At 48.0% G+C, this 22,368-nt stretch overlaps 1 protein-coding gene across 5 annotated transcripts in view; it reads right to left on the bottom strand.

The window, feature by feature from the left end:
• aatk (apoptosis associated tyrosine kinase) overlaps positions 1 to 22,368 on the bottom strand; it is a 172,271-nt gene that overhangs the window by 123,263 nt on the left and 26,640 nt on the right. Inside the window, exon 1 of one of the 5 annotated variants that reach the window (XM_033044231.1) lies at positions 808 to 923. The exons of the other annotated variants lie outside the window; for them this stretch is intronic. Coding sequence (XP_032900122.1) covers positions 808 to 883 — 76 coding nt within the window. The 5' untranslated portion in view covers positions 884 to 923. Of the gene's footprint in view, positions 1 to 807; positions 924 to 22,368 lie in introns of those variants that run through there. 5 annotated transcript variants of the gene reach the window in all.

Here is a 22,368-nt window from a genome sequence, read left to right as displayed (position 1 = left end):
AGGATAGTGCTAGTGTGCGGGGTTCGCTGGTTGGTGTGAACCCGCTGGGCTGAGGGGCCTTTTTCCGCACTGAGTTTCCAAACTAAAGCTTTAAACTAAACTATCCAGCCAAACGACCCTTCCTCAAGCAGGGTGGCCAAAACTGAACACAGTACCTCGGCATGCGGCCTCACTAATGTCACCCTCACCCCACCCGCCCCCCCTCTTCCTGACTCTCCCAGCTTCTGTGATGTGTTGCATTGTCTCTCACTTTCCCTCCACCCTCACACTGAAGCAAAGGGGGGGGGGGGGGGGGAGAAGAAATTAAGCTCAGACCCACCGGGCCATCATAGGTTAGGAGATGTGTAAGCAGGAACTGGGGATGCTGGTTTCAACAGAAGGTCGACACAAAAAAGCTGGAGTAACTCAGTGGGACAGGCAGCGTCTCTGGAGAGAAGGAATGGGTGACGTTTCTGAAGAAGGGTCTCGACCCAAAACGTCACCCATTCCTCTCCAGAGAACAGTTTTTACCATCAGGCCATCAGGCATCTGAACTCATAAACACATCATATGTGTTGATTCTTTTATTTATTATTGTCTTTTACCTACCAATGTCACTTTTATCTTATCTTTTTTTAATCTTCATTTTATCATTGCTGAGGTGACCTGTTGTCTTGTCAAACACATTTCACTGTGCAGTTGACCCTACGTATGACAAATAAAATTGAGCTGTACTGATGCTGCCCCGTCCCGTCCCGCTGAGTTACTCCAGCGTTATGTGTCTGTCGTGGGCTAGGGGGAGATGGCAGGTGATGGCAGGGCACTTACCTTCCATCCCGGTCACAACCTGGGCCCGCTCCCCTGTGAAAGTCTGCGGAGGTCCAGCCCACACATCACCAGCCATGTACTCCACGGCTCTCTGCTACTCTCCAGGGAGAGAGAGACAGAGAGAGAGAGAGGCGCTGTGTACCAGACCGGTACGGCTCGCTGCACCCACCTACCATCGGGTACGAGGAGGAAATGACTCATGTGCGAGAGCGTATGATTTGTGCAGCCTGCACGGAATAGGACCTATTGTCAGTCGGCGTTTAGCTCACTGAACAGCGTGAGCTGAAATGTTCCCGCTGCCTTTCAGCCAGGATCACTGCCCGAGTTTTCTGGTGGGGACGGGAAGTGGCAGTGTGTTTGCCGTTCCTACAGATGGAAACACAACTGGAGCTTCTGCAACCGAATACAGGAGCCTAAAGCGGTCGACATTGGATCACTGTCCCTTCACCAGGGCAATGTTTTTGCAGCTTTCTCCAGTAAAAGCTGCTGAAATCTAAATGCTGGATAGAACTTAGCTGGACCCGGGAGCTTGCAATATGCCTGAATATGTCTGAAGTAGAACTGAGCCACAGTTATTGCTAAGCAACCACTCTGACCATGAAATAAACTAATTTTATATGTGTGGTTTGTTATCCTCGCAAGAACAGTCCCAAATATGTTTTTTTTAAATATAAAGATAACAGCATGGAATCAGGCCTTTCACATGTACATTAGTTAAATCACTTTTCCTTCTCTCCAGAATTGCTGCCTGACCCGCTGAGTTACTCCAGCATTTTGTGTCCATCTCTGGAGTTTAGAAGGATGAGCGGGTATCTTATTGAAACATATAAGATTATTAAGGGTTTGTTATTAAAGAAACATGTTCTCAATGTTGGGGGAAGTCCAGAACCAGGGGCCACACAGGGAGTTGCGAGTCTGTGGAATTCTCTGTGGAATGCTCTGCCTCGGTGGAGGCCGGTTCTCTGGATGCTTTCAAGAGAGAGTCTGAAGAAGCTGGAGTAACTCGGCGGGCCAGACAGCATCTCTGGAGGGTGATGTTTCGGGTCGAGACCCTTTCTGCTGACTGGTTAGCACGCGACCAAAGCATTTCACTGGATCCCGGTACACGTGCCAATAAACTAACCTTCAACTCTTATTATAAAATTATGTTTAACGTAAACTGTGGAAGAGATTATCTTTGCCGGCTCTACGGCAAATTCGAAACATTCACCTGCGCAACCATTTGGCAGGTGAAATGTATGATTTGTTAAGGAGATAATGTCACTTTTGTATAAAGCCTGGGCAAAGCTCCAGAATGAGCCGAGAGAGAGAGAGAGAGATGTGCACCACTTTGATGTCGTAGGCATTCATCATACCCACAATTATTTAAACATTAAATCTGACTCACAACTCCACAGGGTGTACTTATTTTTAAAGATAAACTTCCTGGTTGCTGTTGCAATCCAGTTCGCCCACAGAATACATGGCCCACAGGCAGGTATTCGCACTCTGCCTGCCACACGCGCTACATGCTCATTGTGTTCTGTGCCTGGAAAACCGGTTGCATTGACCTCGACATCACTGCTGCAAGATATACGGCTGCAATAACGTCGAGGTGAAACCCACATTCACCAGCAAGGACGGAACCGCATTAGGAGAGAGTGCAAATCCCTCCAGCACTGGGAGGTTTCAGCCGCGAGGAAAGATTCTGCCTTAAAGCCCTGTCCCACTGTACGAGTTCATTCAAAGCGTTCTCCCAAGTTTGCCCTGATTGGAACTCGGAGATTTACGGTAATGGCCGCTCGTCGGTACTCGGGGCTCTCGTAGACATTTTTCAACGTGTTGAAAAATCTTCACGAGTCTTCCCGTGCTTACCTGCCGTTAGCGAGTCTTCCCGAGTACCTGCCGTTAGCGTTACGAGCCGCTAAGAGACGTCCCCGAGTTCCGACCTACCCGCTACGTTCATTCTCCGTGCTCACCACGAGTTTGATTTTTTTTAAACTCGGGAGAGCTCTTGAATGAACTCGCACCGTGGGACAGGGCTATAAGGCAGCAACCTTGCGCCACCACGTTGCCCGAGTTTTGCTTTGCTTGAGAATCCAAATGGTTTATATTTATAGAGTCGTTTGCTAATCTTCTGTTGTTCTTTAAACATTACCCAATCCTCTTGCTTCCCGCTCATCTTTGCTACGTTGTACTTCTTCGGTTTAATTTTTATACTGTCCCTGACGTCCCTTGTCAGCCACGGTCGCCCCTTACTCCCCTTGGAATCTTTCTTCCTCCTAGGAATGAACTGATCCTGCACCTTCTGTATTATTCCTAGAAACACCTGCCACTGTCATCCCTGCTAGTGTATCTTTCCAGTCAACTTTGGCCAGCTCCTCCCTCATGGCCCCATAGTCCCCTTTATTCAACTGCAACACTGACACCTCCGATCTGCCCGTCTCCCTCTCCAATTGTAGATAATTTGTAACATTTGTAGGATGTTGTGGGGGTTCTTGTAAATCTTATTGTGAAGTTCGTATGTAAAGTATTTCATCAAAAAGGTGATGCTATTGTCTCTGGGCAAGAACAGAAAGGGAATTTAGTTGTGAGATACATCGTGGAGACCGCGCCGAATAGCGATCCCCGCACACTAACACTATCCTACACACACTAGGGACAATTTACATTTATACCGCACCAATTAACCAACAAACCTGCACGTATTTGGAGTGTGGGAGCAAACCGAAGATTTCGGAGAAAACCCACGCAGGTCACGGGGAGAACGGACAAACTCCGTACGGACAAGCACCCGCAGTGGGGATCGAACCCGGGTCTCTGGCGCTGCGAGGCAGCAACTCTACCCGCTGCGACACCGCGCCGCCCAGTGTGGGCACTCTGCCAAACCCGTGATGGACAGGAGAGCTAATCCTGTTAATGTCGAGGAGACAGAGACTCAGTGAGACATGAAGCATTAAATCTACTAATTGCGAGGTCCGGACGCTGTTCAACACCGGGCCTGTTCCACCCGCACGTTAAAACCCATCTGTCCGCCTCAGCTTCGCCTTCACAATCTTAGAATACCTAGGGGCGGCACGGTGGCGCAGCGATAGAGTTGCTGCCTCACAGCGCCAGAGACCCGGGTTCCATCCTGACTAAGGATGCTGTCTGTACGGAGTTTGTACGCTCTCCCTGTGACCGCGTGGGTTTTCTCCGGGTGCTCCAGTTTTCCCGCTCACATTCCAAAGACGTGCGGGTTTGTGGGTTAATTGGGTTCTGTAAACTGTCCCTAGTGTGTAGGATCCAGGTACCTTAATAGAGAATAGGTGCAGGAGCAGGCCATTCGGCCCTTCGAGCCAGCACTGCTATTCAATGTGATCATGTGATCACAAAACAGATAAGTGTGTCCATATACCATAATATAAGTGTGTATATATTTATATTATGGTATATGGACACACTTATCTGTTTTGTAGTAAATGCCTACTATGTTCCATGTGCTTAAGCAAAGCAAGAATTTCATTGTCCTATACAGGGACACATGACAATAAACTCACTTGAACTTGGCTGATCATCCCCAATCAGTACCTCGTTCCTGCCTTCTCCCCATATCCCCTAACTCCGCTATTTTTAAGAGCCCTATCTAGCTCTCTCATGAAAGCATCCAGAGAACCGGCCTCCACCGCCCTCTGAGGCAGACAATTCCACAGACTCACAACGCTGTGGGAGTTTTTGGTAAACCTTTGATAAAGTGATGTGGATCAGATAAATAGGTAGGAGTGGCTCTTCAGACTAAGATTATGGTGACATTTTCCTGCCTGCCTTCAATTCCTTGAACATCAATAAAAAAAAATTATGCTGATCCCTGCCTTCAATAAGCTCAGCGACTGACTCTCTGCGAAATTCTAATAATCTGCTCTGTTCGAGCAAACGACAACATTCCCACTTGAATCCGGAGCGACTAATCCCTTATTTTAAGAATGTGACACTAATCTCTTATTTGAAGAAAGTGCCTCTGCTGTGGAACATGCCATCAATCTGCATCTGCCCTGTCGAGCAGCTGACTGCTTAGACCACCTCTTATTCTAAACTGGAGTGTAAAACCTATCCTCCTGTGGCACACCTAACAATCCGGCAATCAAGGTGTCGGAAGGAACTGGAGATGCTGGTTTACACCAAAGGTGGGCACAAAACGCTGGAGTAACTCAGCGGGACAGGCAGCATCTCTGGAGAGAAGGAATGGGTGATGTTTCGGCTCGAGCCCCTTCTTCAGGTCGTTTCGCTGAACACCTCAGCTCAGTCCGCCTGAACCTACCTGATCTCCCGGTTGCCAAATACTTCAACTCCCCCTCCCATTGATTCCCACACTGACCTTTCTGTCCTGGGCCTCCTCCATTGTCAGGGTGAGGCCCAGTACAAATTGGAGAAACAGCACCTCATATTTCACTTGGGCAGCTTACACCCCAGCGGTGTGGATCACTACTCACCCTTCTGTCGCTGGTACTGTAAAGGCAGCAACAGCCCGCCACTATACCTCCCCTCCCAATAAGGCCCACCTACAGGGCTGCCAACTCTCACGCTTTGAGCGTGAGAATAACGCATTTTGGGAAGCTCTCACGCTCTCACGCTGATCACAAATTTCTCACGCTCTTGTCGTGAGAAATTCTGTGATCAACGAAAATTTCAAAACTCATATAAACTGCATGGGCCACGGGTGTTGGAGAGCTGGGGATGAGGGAGGGATGGAAGCAGCGGGCGGATACAGATGTGGGGATCCGGGGCTGGCGAGTGTTTGCGGGGCTGGTGAGTGTTTGCGGGGCTGGCGAGTCGCTCGCTGCAGCTCTGGCCATGGAGCAGCCCCAGTGCAAGAGTCCAGGGCCGTCGGAGGCGTCGGAAGTGTTGTGCCGCTGCCGCGAGAGTCTCTGTTCCGAAGGGGCAGAAACTCTCAAAGTGAGAGGGAGGAAGGAGACAGAGAGACAGTGGGGAGAGAGAGAGAGACGGGGTGAGACAGAGGGGGAGAGAGAGGAGGGAGAGGGGAGAGAGGGGGTAGAGAGAGAGGGGGACGGGAGAGGAGGGCGAGAGAGTGACACGAGGGGTGGAGAGTGGTGGGGGAAAAAAGAGCAGGGGGGAGAAAGCAGAGAGAGAGAGAAGAAGAGACGGGGAGAGAGAGGGGGGGGGAGAGGGAGGAGAGAGGGGAGGAGAGAGGGGAGGAGAGAAGGGAGAGGGGGGGAGAGAGAGAGGGAGAGGGGTGGTAAAAGATAGAGGGAGAGGGGAAAGGGGGAAAGAGAGAACGGGGGAAAGAGGGAGAGAGGGGGCACAAGGGAAGAGAGGATAGAGGAGAAAGAGGGGAGAGAGAGGGTAGAGAGGGCAAGTGAGGTGGGAGGGAGAAATGGGGGAGAGATGTGGGGGAGAGATGAGGGGGAGAGAGGGGAGAGAGAGGAGGAGTGAGAGGTGAGAGAGAGAGAGGGGAGAGAGAGAGGTGAGAGAGAGAGGGGGAGAGAGTGTGTGGAGAGAGAGCAAGAGTGTGAGAGAGAGGGGGAGATAGAGGAGGGAGAAAGAAAAAATCTTATATGTTTCAATTATCAATTATGAACTTATGTATATTGGTACATGACATTAATGAACATAATGTAAGCACGGCTTTTAGTCGGCAGGAGTTGTGTTCACAGCTGCCCACAGTTTCACTCGTCAGACTAATTCTGGACTCTAATAAACCCATTAACCCCGGAAGGCAGCCGCTGCCATTGGTAAAAGCCCTGCCTGAGAGGCCTCATGACTTAAATGCACAACTTTCAAAACGCTCTTCAAACTCAACTCCTGCGGAGTGTGAAAATCTAACGAGCGGTCAAAACTGCCACTGGACGCATTCCCGAATGGTCCCAGAATTTATCACATTCCTTTTCCCACATCTCCAGAAGTCTTACGCAAAAGACGATTGAGGCAGCTTCATGAAACAAAAACAAACTGCTTCTCTTACTTTGAAACGCATCGCAAAACTTTAACTCTGGCTCGAAAGTTTGTGAAATAGTTTTCACTTGTTCTGCAACCTTTCACGTTGGAATTTGTGGCAACTGCAACAAAGAAGAACTGATGCCAAGACACAGAGGGTGGTGGCAGCAGACAAGGGAACTGAACGCTTGGCCAAAGGCGTAGGTGGCGAGGGGGCAAGCAATGAGAGGCAGCGAGTTTTATGGAGAGATTCTCTGAGCTTAGATTCAAAGAAGGGCTGGTGATGTTTTACCCTGCAGGGTAGAGGCTGAGGGGCGGCCTTTATAGTGGAAATAAAATCAAGAGAGGCCTAGACTGGGTGATTGGCCACGTTCATAGGTTCTAGGACCAGAATTATGCCATTCGGCCCATCTTGTCTACTCCACTATTCATTCTTGGCTGATCTATCTCTCCCTCACAACCCCATTCTCCTGCCTTCTCCCCATAACCCCTGACCCTGACACCCGTTCTAATCAAGAATCTGTCAATCTCTGCCTTAAATATATCCATTGACTTGGCCTCCACAATAAATTCCACAGATTCACCACCCTCTTACTTTAGAAATTCCTCCCCATCTCCTTTCCAAAGGTACGTCCTTTTATTCTGAGGCTGCGGCCTCTGGTCCTAGACTCTGGACATCCTCTCCACATTCACTCCATCTGCGCCTTTCACTATTTGGCACAATGGCACAGCAGTAGAGTTGCAGCCTCACAGACCCAGGGACCCAGGTTCGATCCTGACTAAAAGGGTACTGTCGGTGCGGAGTTTGCACGTTTTCCCCGTGACCTGCGTGGGTTTTCTCCGAGATCCTCGGCTTCCATCCACACTCCAAAGACATACAGGTGTGTAGGTTAATTGGCTTGATATAAATGTAAATTGTCCCTAGTGTGTAGGATAGCGTTAATGTGCTAGGATCGCTGGTGTGGGGGGTGCGGGGTGTGGGAGGGGGTCTATGGGGGAGGTGGAACCTTCAAAACCTTCATAACTGTTGTACTATTTCACCAATCGGAACAACATGTATTTAACTGGCAGCAGAGGAGAATAGTGAGCAAGGCGGCGAAAAATCGTAGCGTTATGGGGGATCGTTTTTGCGTTCATTTAATTACAACGCAGACAGGAAGTGGTCAAGGTGAGAGTTTTAGTAATATATAGATGAACGGATTGGAGACAGAGGAAGTATACAATCTATCATAGAGTTCATTTGCTTGGAAAACAAATTGTTTAAATTAGAGGAAACTGAAACTACAACAACTTCTTCCAAGAAAAACTGGCCAATTCCTACATCTAAACTTTGTGTATAAAATCAGCCTCAGTCACCCACAGCAGTGCCCTCATAGTGAGGTCTAAAACACACAGTACCTCATATTTTGCTTGGGCAATCCAGTTGATTTCTCTAACTTCAAGTAAACCTTGCTTCCCTCCCTCTCCCACCCGAGTTCTCCAACTAATTTCACTGTCCTCCTGATTAATTTTACTGTTTGTATTATGCCTCGTTGTCACCTTCCCCTCAGCCAACAGTGAACTGTTCAACATTTCCTTGACCATCGTCTGCTTTGATCTGCCCTTTTCACACCTTGAATTCACTTAGTACCCTTCCATACCTCTGGTTTCCCTCTCCCCTGACTCTCAGTCCGAAGAAGGGTCTCGACCCGAATCGTCACCCGTTCCTTCTCGCCAGAGATGTTTCTTGCCCCGCTGAGTTACTCCACCATTTTAGGCTTTACATCAGACAGACAATGGAATTACCCAATTGCCTTCGGACCATGTTTATATAGTTTTCTTTACACTATTTGTGATGTATTGAATATTTTGGCAAATTTATTTGGGGAGTCATGGTAGCTCTTTCTTTCTACTTACAGAATAATGAAATGTACAGATCGAGTGGATGTGGAAGGGATGTCTTCACTGGTGAGGAGAGTCTAGGACCAGAGGTCACAGCCTCAGAATTAAAGGGCGCTCTTTTAGAAAGGTGGTGAGGAGGACCTTCGTTAGTCAGAGGGCAGTTAATCTGTGGAACTCATTGCCACAGAGGTCTGTGGAGGCCAAATAAGTGGATATTTTTAAGGCAGAAATGGACAAATTTTTGATTAGAGCGGATGTCGAGGGTTTATGGGGAGGAGGCAGGAAAATTGGATTAGGAGGCATACTTCAGCCATAATTGAATGGCGGAGTAGACTCGATGGGCCGAATGGCCTAATTCTACTCCTATAACTTGTGAACTTTCTTGCATTGCAATTACTTTCTCCGTATCAGCTGCAGGAAGAAGTCATGTCCTTTGAGATTACTGCCATTCAACCAGTGTCTGACCCTGACTTGCTACTCTCCTTCTCATCTCTAGCCTTTGCCACACTTAGTCCACCCTTCTGCCGCCCATCAAACCCTTCTCACCGGGTACATATGTACAGTATTGGAAATGCAACCAATAAACGGAGGGCGCATTGGCGCAGAGGTACAGCTACTGCCACACAGCGCCAGAGACCCGGGTTCGAACCTGACTACGGGTGACTGTCTGTACGGAGTTTGCACGTTCTCCCAGTGACCTGCGCCGGTTTTCTCCGAGATCTTCGGTTTCCTCCCACACTCCAAAGTGTACGTAGCTCCAACGATTTGTATGTTCATTGGCTTGGTTATAAATGTAAAATTGTCCCTAGTGTGTGTAGGGTAGTGTTAATGTGCGGTGTGGACTCAGTGGGCTGAAGGGCAAGTTTCTGCGCTGTATCTCTAAATTAAACAAAACTAAACATACACTAAACAAGCCACACGATAAACAGGAAAGGAGTCTGGGTCGTTTCGGGTCGAGACCCTTCTTCAGATGTAATTTGATGTCTCATTTTCACACCCTACCCTTCCATATCTCTGTGTCTCCCTCTCCCCTGACTCAGCCTGAAGAAGGGTCTCAACCCAAAATGTCACTCATTCTTTCTATCCAGAGATGCTGCCAGTCCCGCTGAATTTTGTGTCTATCTTTAATTCAACATGAACTGATCTCAACAGAAAAGACAAAGAAAATATTTGCACAAGAGAATTTAATCTTTCCACATTTGATTTTTAATTTGGTAACTACAATAATGACTGTTGAGTGATCAAGGGGATTTTGCAAATGATCACAAATTTGTTCCTAAAAATGTTTAATCGTAAGACTATGTTTAAAATACTTAGGATACAGTTTCCAAAATAACTCGCTGACAAAACCAAATAAGTAAACACATCTCATAGCCAAAACATCGTAAAGAATGCAGAGAATATAATGCACCAATTTGTAATAAAAACAGCATTGCAATTATGCCTAGGTTACACCACAGGACTGAAATATTAGCAATCATTTTGGATGAGATTGTGAATTACTTTTGAATACTTCGAAGCTTAAAGTCGAACCACAGAAGTGTGCTGCCTATTGTTCTGGTCACCCCACTGTGTGAAAGATGACATAAGGGCCTGTCGCACTTGGTGATTTTTTTCGGCGACTGCCGGGATCATTGACTGACGTATTGCGGTGTGACACGGCGTGATGACATATTGACGTGCGCTGTTTGTTCAAGTGTCGCAACATTTTCTTTGTCGCCGCTGGATTTTGAAATGTTCAAAATCTTTTGGCGACACTGATATGACGGCTGCAGTCGCCGAAAAAAATCGTCAAGTGTGACAGGCCCTTTACAATCATAGAATCGTTTCGCAAAGCAACAGGTCCACGATAGAGCAGCACGCCACAGGAACAGGCACGGAGGCGCAGTGGCATTGCTGCCTTACAGCGCCAGAGACTACGGGCGCTGCCCGTACGGAGTTTGTACATTCCCCCTGTGACCGCGTGGGTTTTCACCGGGAGCTCCAGTTTCCTTCCACATTCCAAAGACGTGCAAGTTTGTAGGTTAATTGGGTTCTGTAAATTGTAAATTGTCGCTAGTGTGTGGGATAGTGCCCCCCCCCCCCCCCCCCCCCCATCCCAGCCCCGCCCAGCCCAGCCCAGCCCAGCCCAGCCCAACAACAATCATCAGCCTAGGTAGACAAAAGTGTTGGAGAAACTCAGTGGGTGCAGCAGCATCTATGGAGCGAAGGAAATAGGCAACGTTTCGGGCCAAAACCCTTCTTCAGACTGATGTAGGGTGGGGGGGGGGGGAGAAGAGAGGAGAAGCCAGAGGGCTGAGGGAGAGCTGAGAAGGGGAGGAGACAGCAAGGGCTACCGGAAATTGGAGAAGTCAATGTTTATGCCGCTAGGGTGCAGACTGCCCAAGCGGAATATGAGGTGCTGCTCCTCCAATTTCCGGTGGTGCTCACTCTGGCCATGGAGGAGGCCCAGGACAGATTCGGAAAGGGAGGAGGAGTTGAAGTGCTGAGCCACAGGGAGATCAGGTTGGTTAATGCGGACCGAGCGGAGGTGTTCGGCGAAACGATCGCCAAGCCTACGCTTGGTCTCACCGATGTAGATCAGCTGACATCTAGAGCAGCAGATGTAATAGATGAGGTTGGAGGAGATGCAGGTGAACCTCTGAACAATCATCTCAGCCTATCTCTATCCCGCTGATGAAGCAAGCCTGCATGAAATAATTAATGGTGCGCTGCAGCCTTGAATCATTGAGGCATGAAAAATCTCTTTAATAAATGGCACATTTCAGCAAACAATTGATCTAAACGGCTCTAAGCACCCTTGTATGTTGAATAATATATGGAAAACAAAATTGAAGAAAACCACTGCAATATGGGATACAATTAATTTAACTTATCTATAATCAATAGTTCCTAGGCAGTGTGTTTATGCATAGCTTGCAGAACATTAAGCAGTCAGAAGATAAGACACAAAATGCTGGAGTAACTCAGCGGGTCAGGCAGCGTCTCTGGAGAAAAGGAATAGGTGACGTTTTGAGTCGGAACCCTTCTTCAGATCAACACGAAACCTTACCTATCCCGTCCCTCCAGAGATGCGGCCTGACCCGGTGAATCACTCCAGCACGTTGTGTCTATCTTCGGTGTAAACCGGCATCTGCAGTTCCTTTATATATGTACATATGCGTGTGTGTGTGTAATGTATGTATATAAGTGTGTGTGTATGTACATATATATATGTATGTATATGTATGTATGTATATATACATATAAGTGTGTGTGTGTGTGTGTGTGTGTGTGTGTGTGTGTGTGTGTGTGTGTAATGTATGTATATAAGTGTGTGTGTATGTATAACGTGTAAACGAGAAAAAAAGCTCAGTCTGTGTGTGTGTACGATATATTCATATATATATATATATATATATACACACCCACACACTGAACTTTTTTTTCTCATTTATTATATTGTTTACAGTGTACTATGTTTACACATTCCGTTGTGCTGCTGCAAGTAAGAATTTCATTGTTCTATCTGGGACATATGACAATAAAACACTTGACTCCTGAATCAGTTCTCTCCTGTAGTGTGAACAGGCCTCACCAAACCACTTGACGTACACCCCCCCCCCCACACACACACACACACACACACACACACACACACACACACCACACCCACACACACACACACACACACACACTCACACACACACACACACACACACACACACACACACACACACACACACACACACACACACACTCAAACTCAGCTTCACACCTTCAGTCACCTTCAGCTACATTTGTACATGGCTGTTCATGCAAACATCACAGGTTTCCGCAAAGGATGGATCGTTGTCAGATAATCTCTGATCCATGGCTTTATTACATGTAAATTAAACTTGGAGACTGAGAAACTTTATAGAATTTGGGGTGAGGTACAGCAGTGAAACAGGCCGTTTGGCCCATCGAATCCACGCCAGCTCTTTGAAGCATCCACCTGCACTCATCTCACACTTTATTCTCCTTAAACTTGGAGACTGAAACTTTAGAAACCTTAGAGGGAGATACAGCGAAGAAGCAGGTCCTTCGGCCCACCGAGTCCATGTCGACCAGTGATAGCCTCATACACGAGCACTATCCTACACACTAACAATTAACGGGGGGGGGGCAATTAACCGACAAACCTGCACACCTTTGAGACGTGGGAGGAAACCAGAGCACCTGGCGGACACACGCCCGGTCACTGGGAGAACGCGCAAACTCCATGCAGGCAGCACCTGTAGTCAGGGTTGTAGCTGGGTCACTAGAGTTCATACGTTCACCCTGCGACCACAAGGGTTTTCTCCGGGTGCTCCGGTTTCCTCCCACACTCCAAAGACGTGCAGGTTTGTAGGTTAATTGGCTTCGGTGAATTTCCCCTTGCGGTGGAGCAGCGGTGGAGGATACCAAGGCCACGCCGGGCCAGGCCAGGCCAACCCTGCAACGTTGCCAGGACAACAGGGCCTTCATGGTCAGGTTATGAAATTCTGCACTTTTACCAACTGGGACTTGAAGATGGCGACTCTTGTATACTGTCTCAATGAACTATTCTTATGCACGTGTACTGTATATGGGCAGCACAGTGGCGCCGCGGTATAGTTGATGCCTCACAGCGCCAGGGACCCAGGTTCCCTGTACGGACTTTGTATGCTCTCCCCATGCCCGCGTGGGTTTTCACAGAGATCTTCGGTTTCCTCCCACACTCCAAAGACGTGCAGGTTTCTAGGTTATAATTGGCTTGGTATAAATGTAAAATTGTCCCTTGTGTGTGTGTGTGTGTGTGTGTGTGTGTGTGTGTATGTGTGTGTGTGTGTGTGTGTGTGTGTGTGTATGTGTGTGTGTGTGTGTGTGTGTGTGTGTGTGCGTGCGTGCGTGCGTGCGTGTGTGTGTGTGTGTGTGTGTGTGTGTGTGTGTGTGTGCGTGCGTGTGTGTGTGTGTGTGTGTGTGTGTGTGTGTGTGTGTGTGTGTGTGTGTGTGTGTGTGTGTGGGGTGGTGTTAATGTACGGGCATCACTGGTCGGCACGGACCCGATGGGCCGAAGGGCCTGTTTCCACCCTGTATCTCTAAACTAAACTAAACTAAACATGTATAATACCTCTACACTTATTATAATAAAAGTGCCATTGGACCATTAGGCTAGAATTGGTGTTTGGGTGATCATTGATCTGCACGGACTTGGAGGGCTGAAGGACCCATTGTCTCTCTGGAACAAACAGCTCCCTAATTACTCACTCTGTGGGCAGAGAATTCCTCTACTTTGCTGGGAAGAACAAAGCGAACAAAATAAGGAACAGAGGAACCAAGTTTTTTTTTAAATCTTAAAAAAATAATTTGGTTATAGGTCACCGTTTGCTATTTATACTGGAATTCTAAAATTGACTTATAAATAAAAAAGCAAGGTCCTGTTTAGTTTAGGTCATAAGGTCATAAGGAACAGGAGCAGAATTTGGCCATTCGGCCCATCAAGTCTACTGCACCATTCAATCATGGCTGATCTATCTCTCCCTCCAAACCCCATTCTCCTGCCTTCTCCCCATAACCTCTGACACCTGTACTCATCAAAAATCTATCTATCTATGCCTTAAAAATATCCACTGACTTGGCCACAGCCTTATGTGGCAAATAATTCCACAGATTCACCACCCTCTGACTAAAGAAATGTCTCCTCATCTCCTTCCTAAAGGAACGTCCTTTAATTTTGAGGCTATGACCTCTAGACCTAGACTCTCCCACTAGTGGGACCATCCTCTCCACATCCACTATCCAAGCCTTTCACTATTCTGCACGTTTCAATGAGGTCCACCCTCATTCTTCTAAACTCCAGCGAGTCCAGGCCCGGTGCCGTCATATGTTAACCCACTCATTCCTGGGATCATTCTTGTAAACCTCCTCCAGAGCCAGCGCATCCTTCCTCAGACATGGGGCCCAAAAACTGCTCACTGGTGACCATCGGTCAGCGTGGAGAAACTCAGAGAGCGAGGCAGCATCGATGGAGCGAAAGAATAGGTGACGTTTCGGGTCGAGACCCTTCCTCAATCCGGGTCACCTATTCCTTCGCTCCATAGATACTGCCTCACCCGCATAATTCCTCCAGCATTTTTGTCTACCTTCGATTTTTCCAGCATCTGCAGTTCTTTCTTAAACACGTGGGTCAGCGTGGACTCAGTGGGCCGAAGGCCCTGTTTCCCCGCTGTAACTCTACAGTAAAGTAAAGCAAACCTATCAATCTCTGCTTTAAAAAATAACCAAGGACTTGGCCTCCACAAAACTGAGGAGCATGAGGATCTGAAACGGCGCACTGTTTAAAACAAAACAAAAAAACGCTGACAGATGCAGATTACTCAACACCTAAACTTTCCAGCAACAGAAAGTAACCAAGAAGTTTCCATCCGCAGATTTGACCTTTCGTTGCTTTTTCACAGCATTGTTTGATCACAGCACATTAGTTAAAAGATGAAAACTCTGGACCTGGCAATGAAACAAGTTGGCAAACTAAAAAACATGACGACACAAAAAACAGAGGCATGAACTGGAGCAACAGGGGCTGTGTCCCTTCCCCTTAGCTTCACATCAGAGCAATGCCGTGATCAATCGGCCACTGCTTGCAGTGGTGGATAGAGCTGCTCTCTGCTCGCTGCAGAGAATCGCATGAATTCAGCTCTTGTCAGCATAGATGACCACAGTCAAAGAGGCCTCGTGAATTTAATTTACAGCAAAGCGCAGTCTTAATACAAGATAACTTGGACAATCCATCAAACTGGTGGACACCTTCCGCGCATGCTAAAAATATAATTGCAATTCGTTATCATTTTCCATCCAAGTTCACGCTTGAGAAATCCCTCAGTGTGCTCATTCAACTATGAAAGTATTTTTGCAGCTTTAGAATTCAGCAGAAACTGTTCTGGACCTAACGAGGCTCAGATTTGGGGCTTTCAGGAAGCTAGCAACAAAAGGGACATTATAAATTAAATTAGTTTAGAGATACAGCATTGAAACAGGCCCTTCGGTCCATCGAGTCCACCATTGATCACCCCTTTCACACTAGTCTTGTGTAGGAAGGAACTGCAGATGCTGGTTTAAACCAAAGAGAGACACAAAATGCTGGAGTAACTCAGCAGGACAGGCAGCATCTCTGGAGAGGAGGAATGGGTGACGTTTCGGGTCAAGACCCTTCTGCGGGCTTGAAAGAGCAAATGTTCGGTTCCCCAGGCTGCGTCAGCCGGCACTCGGCGAGCCGCGAGGTTATTGCGACGACTCGTCCACGCAGCCCCCGATCATGCCAATGTCCCCCCTGCTAACGAAGGACCAGCTGCAAGCCGGCTGCAATGCAACAAGCTGACACCACTGCAGCTGCTGCGCTGAGGTCATCCTGTGCAGATGCAGCAAAGAGCATCTTCACCCAAACCAGGTCTTCATCACAACAAACAAAACAAAGCACCAGATTATGGCTGATCTCACTGCTCAGACTGAAGAATAGTGACCCGAAACGTCACCCATTCCTTCTCTCCAGAGATGCTGCTGCCTGTCCCGCTGAGTTACTCCAGCAATTTTGTGTCTATCATGCTAGTTCTGTGTTGTCCCACTTTCTCATCCACTCCCTGCACTGTGGGGGCAATTTTACACAGGGTAATTAACCCACAAACCCGCACGCCTTTGGGATGTGGGAGGATTGTGGATGATCAGCCATGATCACAGTGAATGGCGGTGCTGGCTCGAAGGGCCGAATGGCCCACTCCTGCACCTATTGTCTATTGTTTATTGAAACTGGAGCACCTGTGGGAAACCCATGCGGTCACGGGGAGAACGTGCAAACTCCACACAGACAACGCCCGAAGTGAGGATCGAACCCGGATCGAACCCGGATTGAACCCGGAGGCGGTGGGAAGAAACCGGAGCACCCGGAGAAATCCCACGCGATCACAGGGAGAAGGTACAAACTCCGTACAGGCAGCACCCATAGTCAGGATCGAACCCGGGCCTCTGGCGGTGTAAGGCAGCAACTCTACCGCTACCCCACCGTGCCGCAGATCACAGCCAATGGAGTAGTTCAGAGGTGTAGTCACTGTCATAACATAGGAATCACAGTCGTCTATAATTCCGGATAAACAGGAATAATTAAGTGAAGATGGAAGCAGTTAAGGTTCCCAGTGACCTGAAAACACGGGGAGAGAGACACAAGGAACTGCAGACGCTGGAAACCTGCGCAAAGAGCTCCCGACCCAAAACATCGCCTGTCCATTCCCGCCACAGATGCTGCCTGACCTGCTGAGTTAAGGGCCTGTCCCACGAGCATGCGACTGCATGCGGCAAGCGCGACCAAACCGGAAGCGGGGGCTGCGCGGAGGTCGAGTGATCCCGTACGAATTGCGGGGCCGGTCCCACTTCGATCGCTGGAGCCGTATGGAGTTGTGCGGAGCTGGTCCAGACATCGCGCGGGGCTCCGAAAAACTGACACAGCCGCATTGAGGCCGTACGCACCGCCTCGACGGGCGTGCGCAGCATCTCGACGCCGTACACAGCGTCTTGATGTCGTACGCAGCGTCTTGACAGCTTCCGGTTTGGTCGCGCTTGCCGCATGTAGTCGCATGCTCGTGGGACCGGCCCTTTACTCCAGCACTTTGTGATTTATGCTTGGATAGAAATATTGCTAATTGGGAAGCCACCGGGTATTGATTGTCACCATGAGGTTAAATACATTACTGGACCCTACACCTACTGGACCCTACACCACACTGAAAGAGGTGTATTCAGAATCTTTTAAAATATTTTAAAGCGTACCGCAGCAGAGTGACTGCTAATATTGGTACAAGCTATTCCATTAGGAGCTCAATTAGGTGATAGATTAGCGGCAGATCTCAGATACCTAGAATTATTGCGCTGTCAAAGACACACACTATAATCACAAAATTTGTGAATTTGTGCATTTAAAAAACCATGCCTGTCATTGCAACAGATACAGGGAAAGGCAAATATACTGAAGGCACTTTAACCAACATGCAGTCTGAAGAAGGGTCTCCACCCGAAACATCACCTTTTCCTTCGCTCCATAGATGCTGCCTTACCCGCTGAGTTTCTCCAGCATTTTTATCTACCTTCGTATTAACCAACATGCAAGCTACTCTGCAGGGGAAGGGTACAGTACCCAGCTAGAGCGACCACATGATTATAGACCCACATGTATACAAGCTCAAGGAAAAGCTAGCTATAAAGATTGATTGGAAGAATGCTACACTCCAAGTGACAGCCAGAGATAGTGGCTTATTGTTTATCTTGTACGCTCAAACACCCAGTTTGTGTTGTACACGCATCAGGCTTGGTGATATTTAATATTCCCTGCAGGCTGTCGGCACGAAACTGTGCCAGAAGAAACCATTTTGTCAATAACAGTCCTGTTTGGAGATTGTCTCTCGCGCCTTGTGCTCTGTGTGTTAAAGCTGCCCGTGACAGCACCCTCGCTCTGAGCGACCCTACCCCAGCGCGGAGATGTCTAAGAAGGAACTGCAGATGCGAGTTTACTCTGAAGGTAGACACAAAGTGCTGGAGTAACTCAACTGCCTCGCGGTGCAGCAGAATAGACGGGATTGGAACATTGGAACATTGAACGGCACAGCACAAAGAACAGGCCATGATGTCCGGGCCGAACATGATGCCACGACCATGCCTGCAAATAATCCATTTCAGGATTAGGAGTCTGTGACAATAAAGGACTGGCGATACATTTCCAACTGCGGATAGTGTATGACTTTAAGTCAAGTCAAGAGTGTTTTATTGTCATATGTCCCAAACAGAACAATGAGATTCTCGGATAGACACAAAGTGCTGGAGTAACTCAGTGGGCCGGGCGGCATCCCTGGAGAAAAAGGGTGGGTGGCGTTTCGTGTCGGGACCCCTCATCAGTCATGAAATTCTTTCTTGCAGCGGAACAGATTACGTAAACATAGTAGTCTGTAAACAATATCATAAACAAGAAGGAACAGAGTCCTAGTCTGCTCAACCTCTCCCTATAACTCAGGCCCTCGAGTCCTGACGAGTCTTGGAGTGTGTTTGGCCTCTGAGGCAGTCATCTTACTATACAAGAGCTACTCTCAAACTAACTATGGCAAACTTTGTTACACTCGTTTACACTATTCAACATTGAATTACTGGATCAAGCATCCATTGGTAACTGGGCTCCAAGCTATATGGATTGAACAGGAGTTGAGGGGATGTTTTCAAGATAACAACAGAGATATGTAATTTGAAATAAAATAGAAAGCTTGGATAGAGTGGATGTGGAGGGGATGTTTCCACTAGTGGGAGAGTCTAGGACTAGAGGTCACGGCCTCAGAATTAAAGGACGTTTCTTAAGCAAGGGGATGAGGAGGAATTTCTTTATTCAGAGGGTGGTGAATCTGTGGAATCCTTTGCCACAGAAGGCTGTGGAGGCCAAGTCAATGGATATTTTTAAGGCAGAGATAGATAGATTTGGATTAGTACGGTGTCAGTTATGGGGAGAAAATTGGAGAATGGGGTTCGGAAGGACAGATAGATCAGCCATGATTGAATGGCGGAGTAGACTTGATGGGCCGAATGGCCTAAATCTGCTCCCTTCACTTATGACCTTATGATAAAGGTGATGCCAATCTCTGATTCCTGTCTGTTGTTTGCTAGTCTGGGTGCCATCTAGTTCTGCCTTACCCAACATCAATACCTCCCCTCAACTGTATTGATTGCAAAGGTGTTATGTATTTTACTTTAACCAACTCTCCTAAACCATTTTTGTCCTCCTCCTGGCTCAGTCTTTGTCTCCCTTTCTTATACTTGTTCCTTCGTTTTCCTTCACAGCGCGGAAAAAGGCCCTTCGGCCCAACTTACCCGTGCCGACCAAAATGTCCCATCTACACTGGTTCCATTTGCCCGTCTATGGCCGACATCACTCTAAAAAAAAAATTCCCAACCATGTACCTGTCCAAAGGGCTTTTAGATGTAGTTTTCGTACCTGCCTCAACTACCTCCTCTGGCAGCTCGTTCCATATACTTACCAGCCTCTTTATGCAAAGTTGCCCCTCAGGATCCTAGTAAATCAGTCACCTCTCATCTTAAATCCTCTGGTTCTTGACTCCCCTGGGCAGCAGAGTGGCGCACACTCCAAAGACGTGCGTGTTAGTAGGTGAATTGGCTTCGGTAAAATTATAAATTGTCCCTAGTATGTGGATAGTGCGAGTGTTCGGGATGACCATTGCTCGGCCTGCACTAGGTGGGCCGAAGGGCCTGTTTACATGCTGTATCTCTAAAGTCTAAAGTCTAAATGGGGGAAAGTGGGGTGGCTTAGATAGGATGGCCCTGATGGGCTGAAGGACCAGTTTCTGTGCTGTGTGAATCTATGACACTTCATCTGATCCGGAGTAGAAATAGTGCTGAAAGGGTTAACTTGCTCTGGAATGACGAGTGTTGGAATAATGCTGTGATCAAGCTTCGACAGAGCAAGGGGCCGGGGAGGTTGATGGCGATCTCCCATGTACCAGAAGCACAATACAGCGCAGCATCCCACCATAGACCTACTCCCGCACCTATATTTGTATGTTTCTATGTTAACATCTGACACGGGGATGTTTGATCATATCAGTGAGGCGATGAGAGGAAATGTCCGGTTCCTCAGGCAGCGCTAGACGGCACTTGGTGAGCCGCGAGTCAATTCCAGCGACTCGTCCACACGCCCCCGATCATGCAAATGTTCCCCCCTGCTAACGAAGGATCAGCTGCAAGCCGACTGCAATGCAACAAGCTGACACCACTGCAGCAGCTGCGCTGAGGTCATCCTGTGCAGATGCAGCAAAGAGCATCTTCACCCAAACCAGCTTTTAGTTTTAGAGATACAGCGCGGAATCAGGCCCTTCGGCCCACCGAGTCCACACCGACCAGCGATCCCCGCACACTAACACTATCCTACACACACACACTAGGGACAATTTACAATTATGGCAAGCCGTTTAACATACAGACCTGTACAGACCTTTGGAGTGTGGGAGGAAACCGGAGCACCCGGAGAAAACCCACGCAGGTCACGGGGAGAAGGTACAAACTCCGTACAGACGCACACCCGTAGGCAGGATCAAACCCGGGTCTCTGGCGCTGTGAGGCAGCAACTCTACCGCTGCGCCACCATGATATACTTTCCCCTTCATCTGAATCGCCAGTACATGTGCGCATTGTAGAAACGAAGCCTTTGGCAGCACGAGACTGCATCAGGTACAAACAATAGCAGAATATTGCAGAAACAAACAGCCTGCCACGGTAAAACTTGGCCACAAAAATAGTCTATTGTCCGTGTAACAACTATGTCCAGTTTCAATTGACATGAAGAATCTGACAAATATGCATCAGTTTCATTGTCTTTCTAATAACCAGGCAGAAATTAATTTTTAACATACATCATCTTCAATGGAAATGTTTGCATTATACATGACTCTGATCTGCAGTGCTCCAAATAAAGTCTTCCTTTGCCATTCACTGTGAAATATTGTTTCCTCAAGTGCTTTGAGATACTAAGTCCTGAACAATGCGAGTGAGCAGATGTGGAAACCACAGCAGGTTGAACATCACAGATACAGCAGTGGCACAAAGTGTTTCACAAAGTACATTCACTCTTGCCCAGTTTAGTTTAGTTTGGAGATACAGCACGGAAACAGGCCCTTCGGCCCACCGAGTCCGCGCCGACCAGCGATCCCCGCACAATAACACCAGGGACAATGTACACATATACGCCAAGCCAATTAACCCCCAAACCAGCCTGTCTTTGGAGTGTGGGAGGAAACCGAAGATCTCGGACAAGAACCCGCGCGGGTCACGGGGAGAACATACAAACTCCGTACAGTCAAGCACCCCGTAGTCGGGATCGAACCCGGGTCTCCGGCGCTGCAAGCGCTGTAAGGCAACAACTCTACCGCTGCGCCACCGTGCCATAGTTTGGAGATACGACTTGGAAACAGGCCCTTCGGCCCACCCAGCCCGCGCCGACCAGCGATCCCTGCACAGTTTAGTTTAATTCATTATTCTCGCGTGTCAGCCATGATAATATTGAATGGCGGTGCAGGATCGAAGGGCCGAATGGCCTACTCCTGCACCTATTTTCTATGTTTCTATGTTTCTATGTCCTGAGGTACAGTGAAAGCCATTTTCTTGCGTGCTATCCAGTCAGAGAAAAGACTATACATGAATACAATCAAACCGTCCGTAGAACACAGACAAAGGGCAGAACATTCAGTGCAAGATATAATATTGGAGTCCGATAAAGTCAGTTCACAGAACGTTTAAAGGCCTCCAATGAGGTAGATGGGAGGTCAGGAGGGCTCTCTCCAGTTGATGGTAGGATGGTTCAGTTGCCTGATAACAGCTGATAAGAAATTGTCCCTGAATCTGGAGGTGTGCATTTTTTTAAACTTCTGGCTGAAAAGACACAAAGTGCTGGAGTAACTCAGCGGGTCAAGCAGCATCTCTGGAGAACATGGAGACTTTCCCAGTCGAGAAAGGTGACTTTTCCAGTCGAGACCCTTCTTCAGACTCTGAAGATTGGTATTGATTCGAAACGTCACCTGTCCATGTTCTCCAGAGATGCTGCTTGACCCGCTGAGTTACTCCAGCACTTTGTGTCTCTTTTAGTTAATCCACATCTGTTCCTTGTGTATGAAGGAACTGCAGATGCTGGTCTACATCGAAGATAGACAAAAAAACACTGGAGTAACTCAGCGGGTCAGGCAGCACCTCTGGAGAACA

The sequence above is a fragment of the Amblyraja radiata genome, chromosome 26 (genome assembly GCF_010909765.2).
Source record: "Amblyraja radiata isolate CabotCenter1 chromosome 26, sAmbRad1.1.pri, whole genome shotgun sequence".
NCBI classification, from domain to species: Eukaryota; Metazoa; Chordata; class Chondrichthyes; order Rajiformes; family Rajidae; genus Amblyraja; species Amblyraja radiata.
The sequence above is the reverse complement of the archived record's forward strand: the minus strand, read 5'-3'. Positions and strand labels throughout refer to the sequence as shown.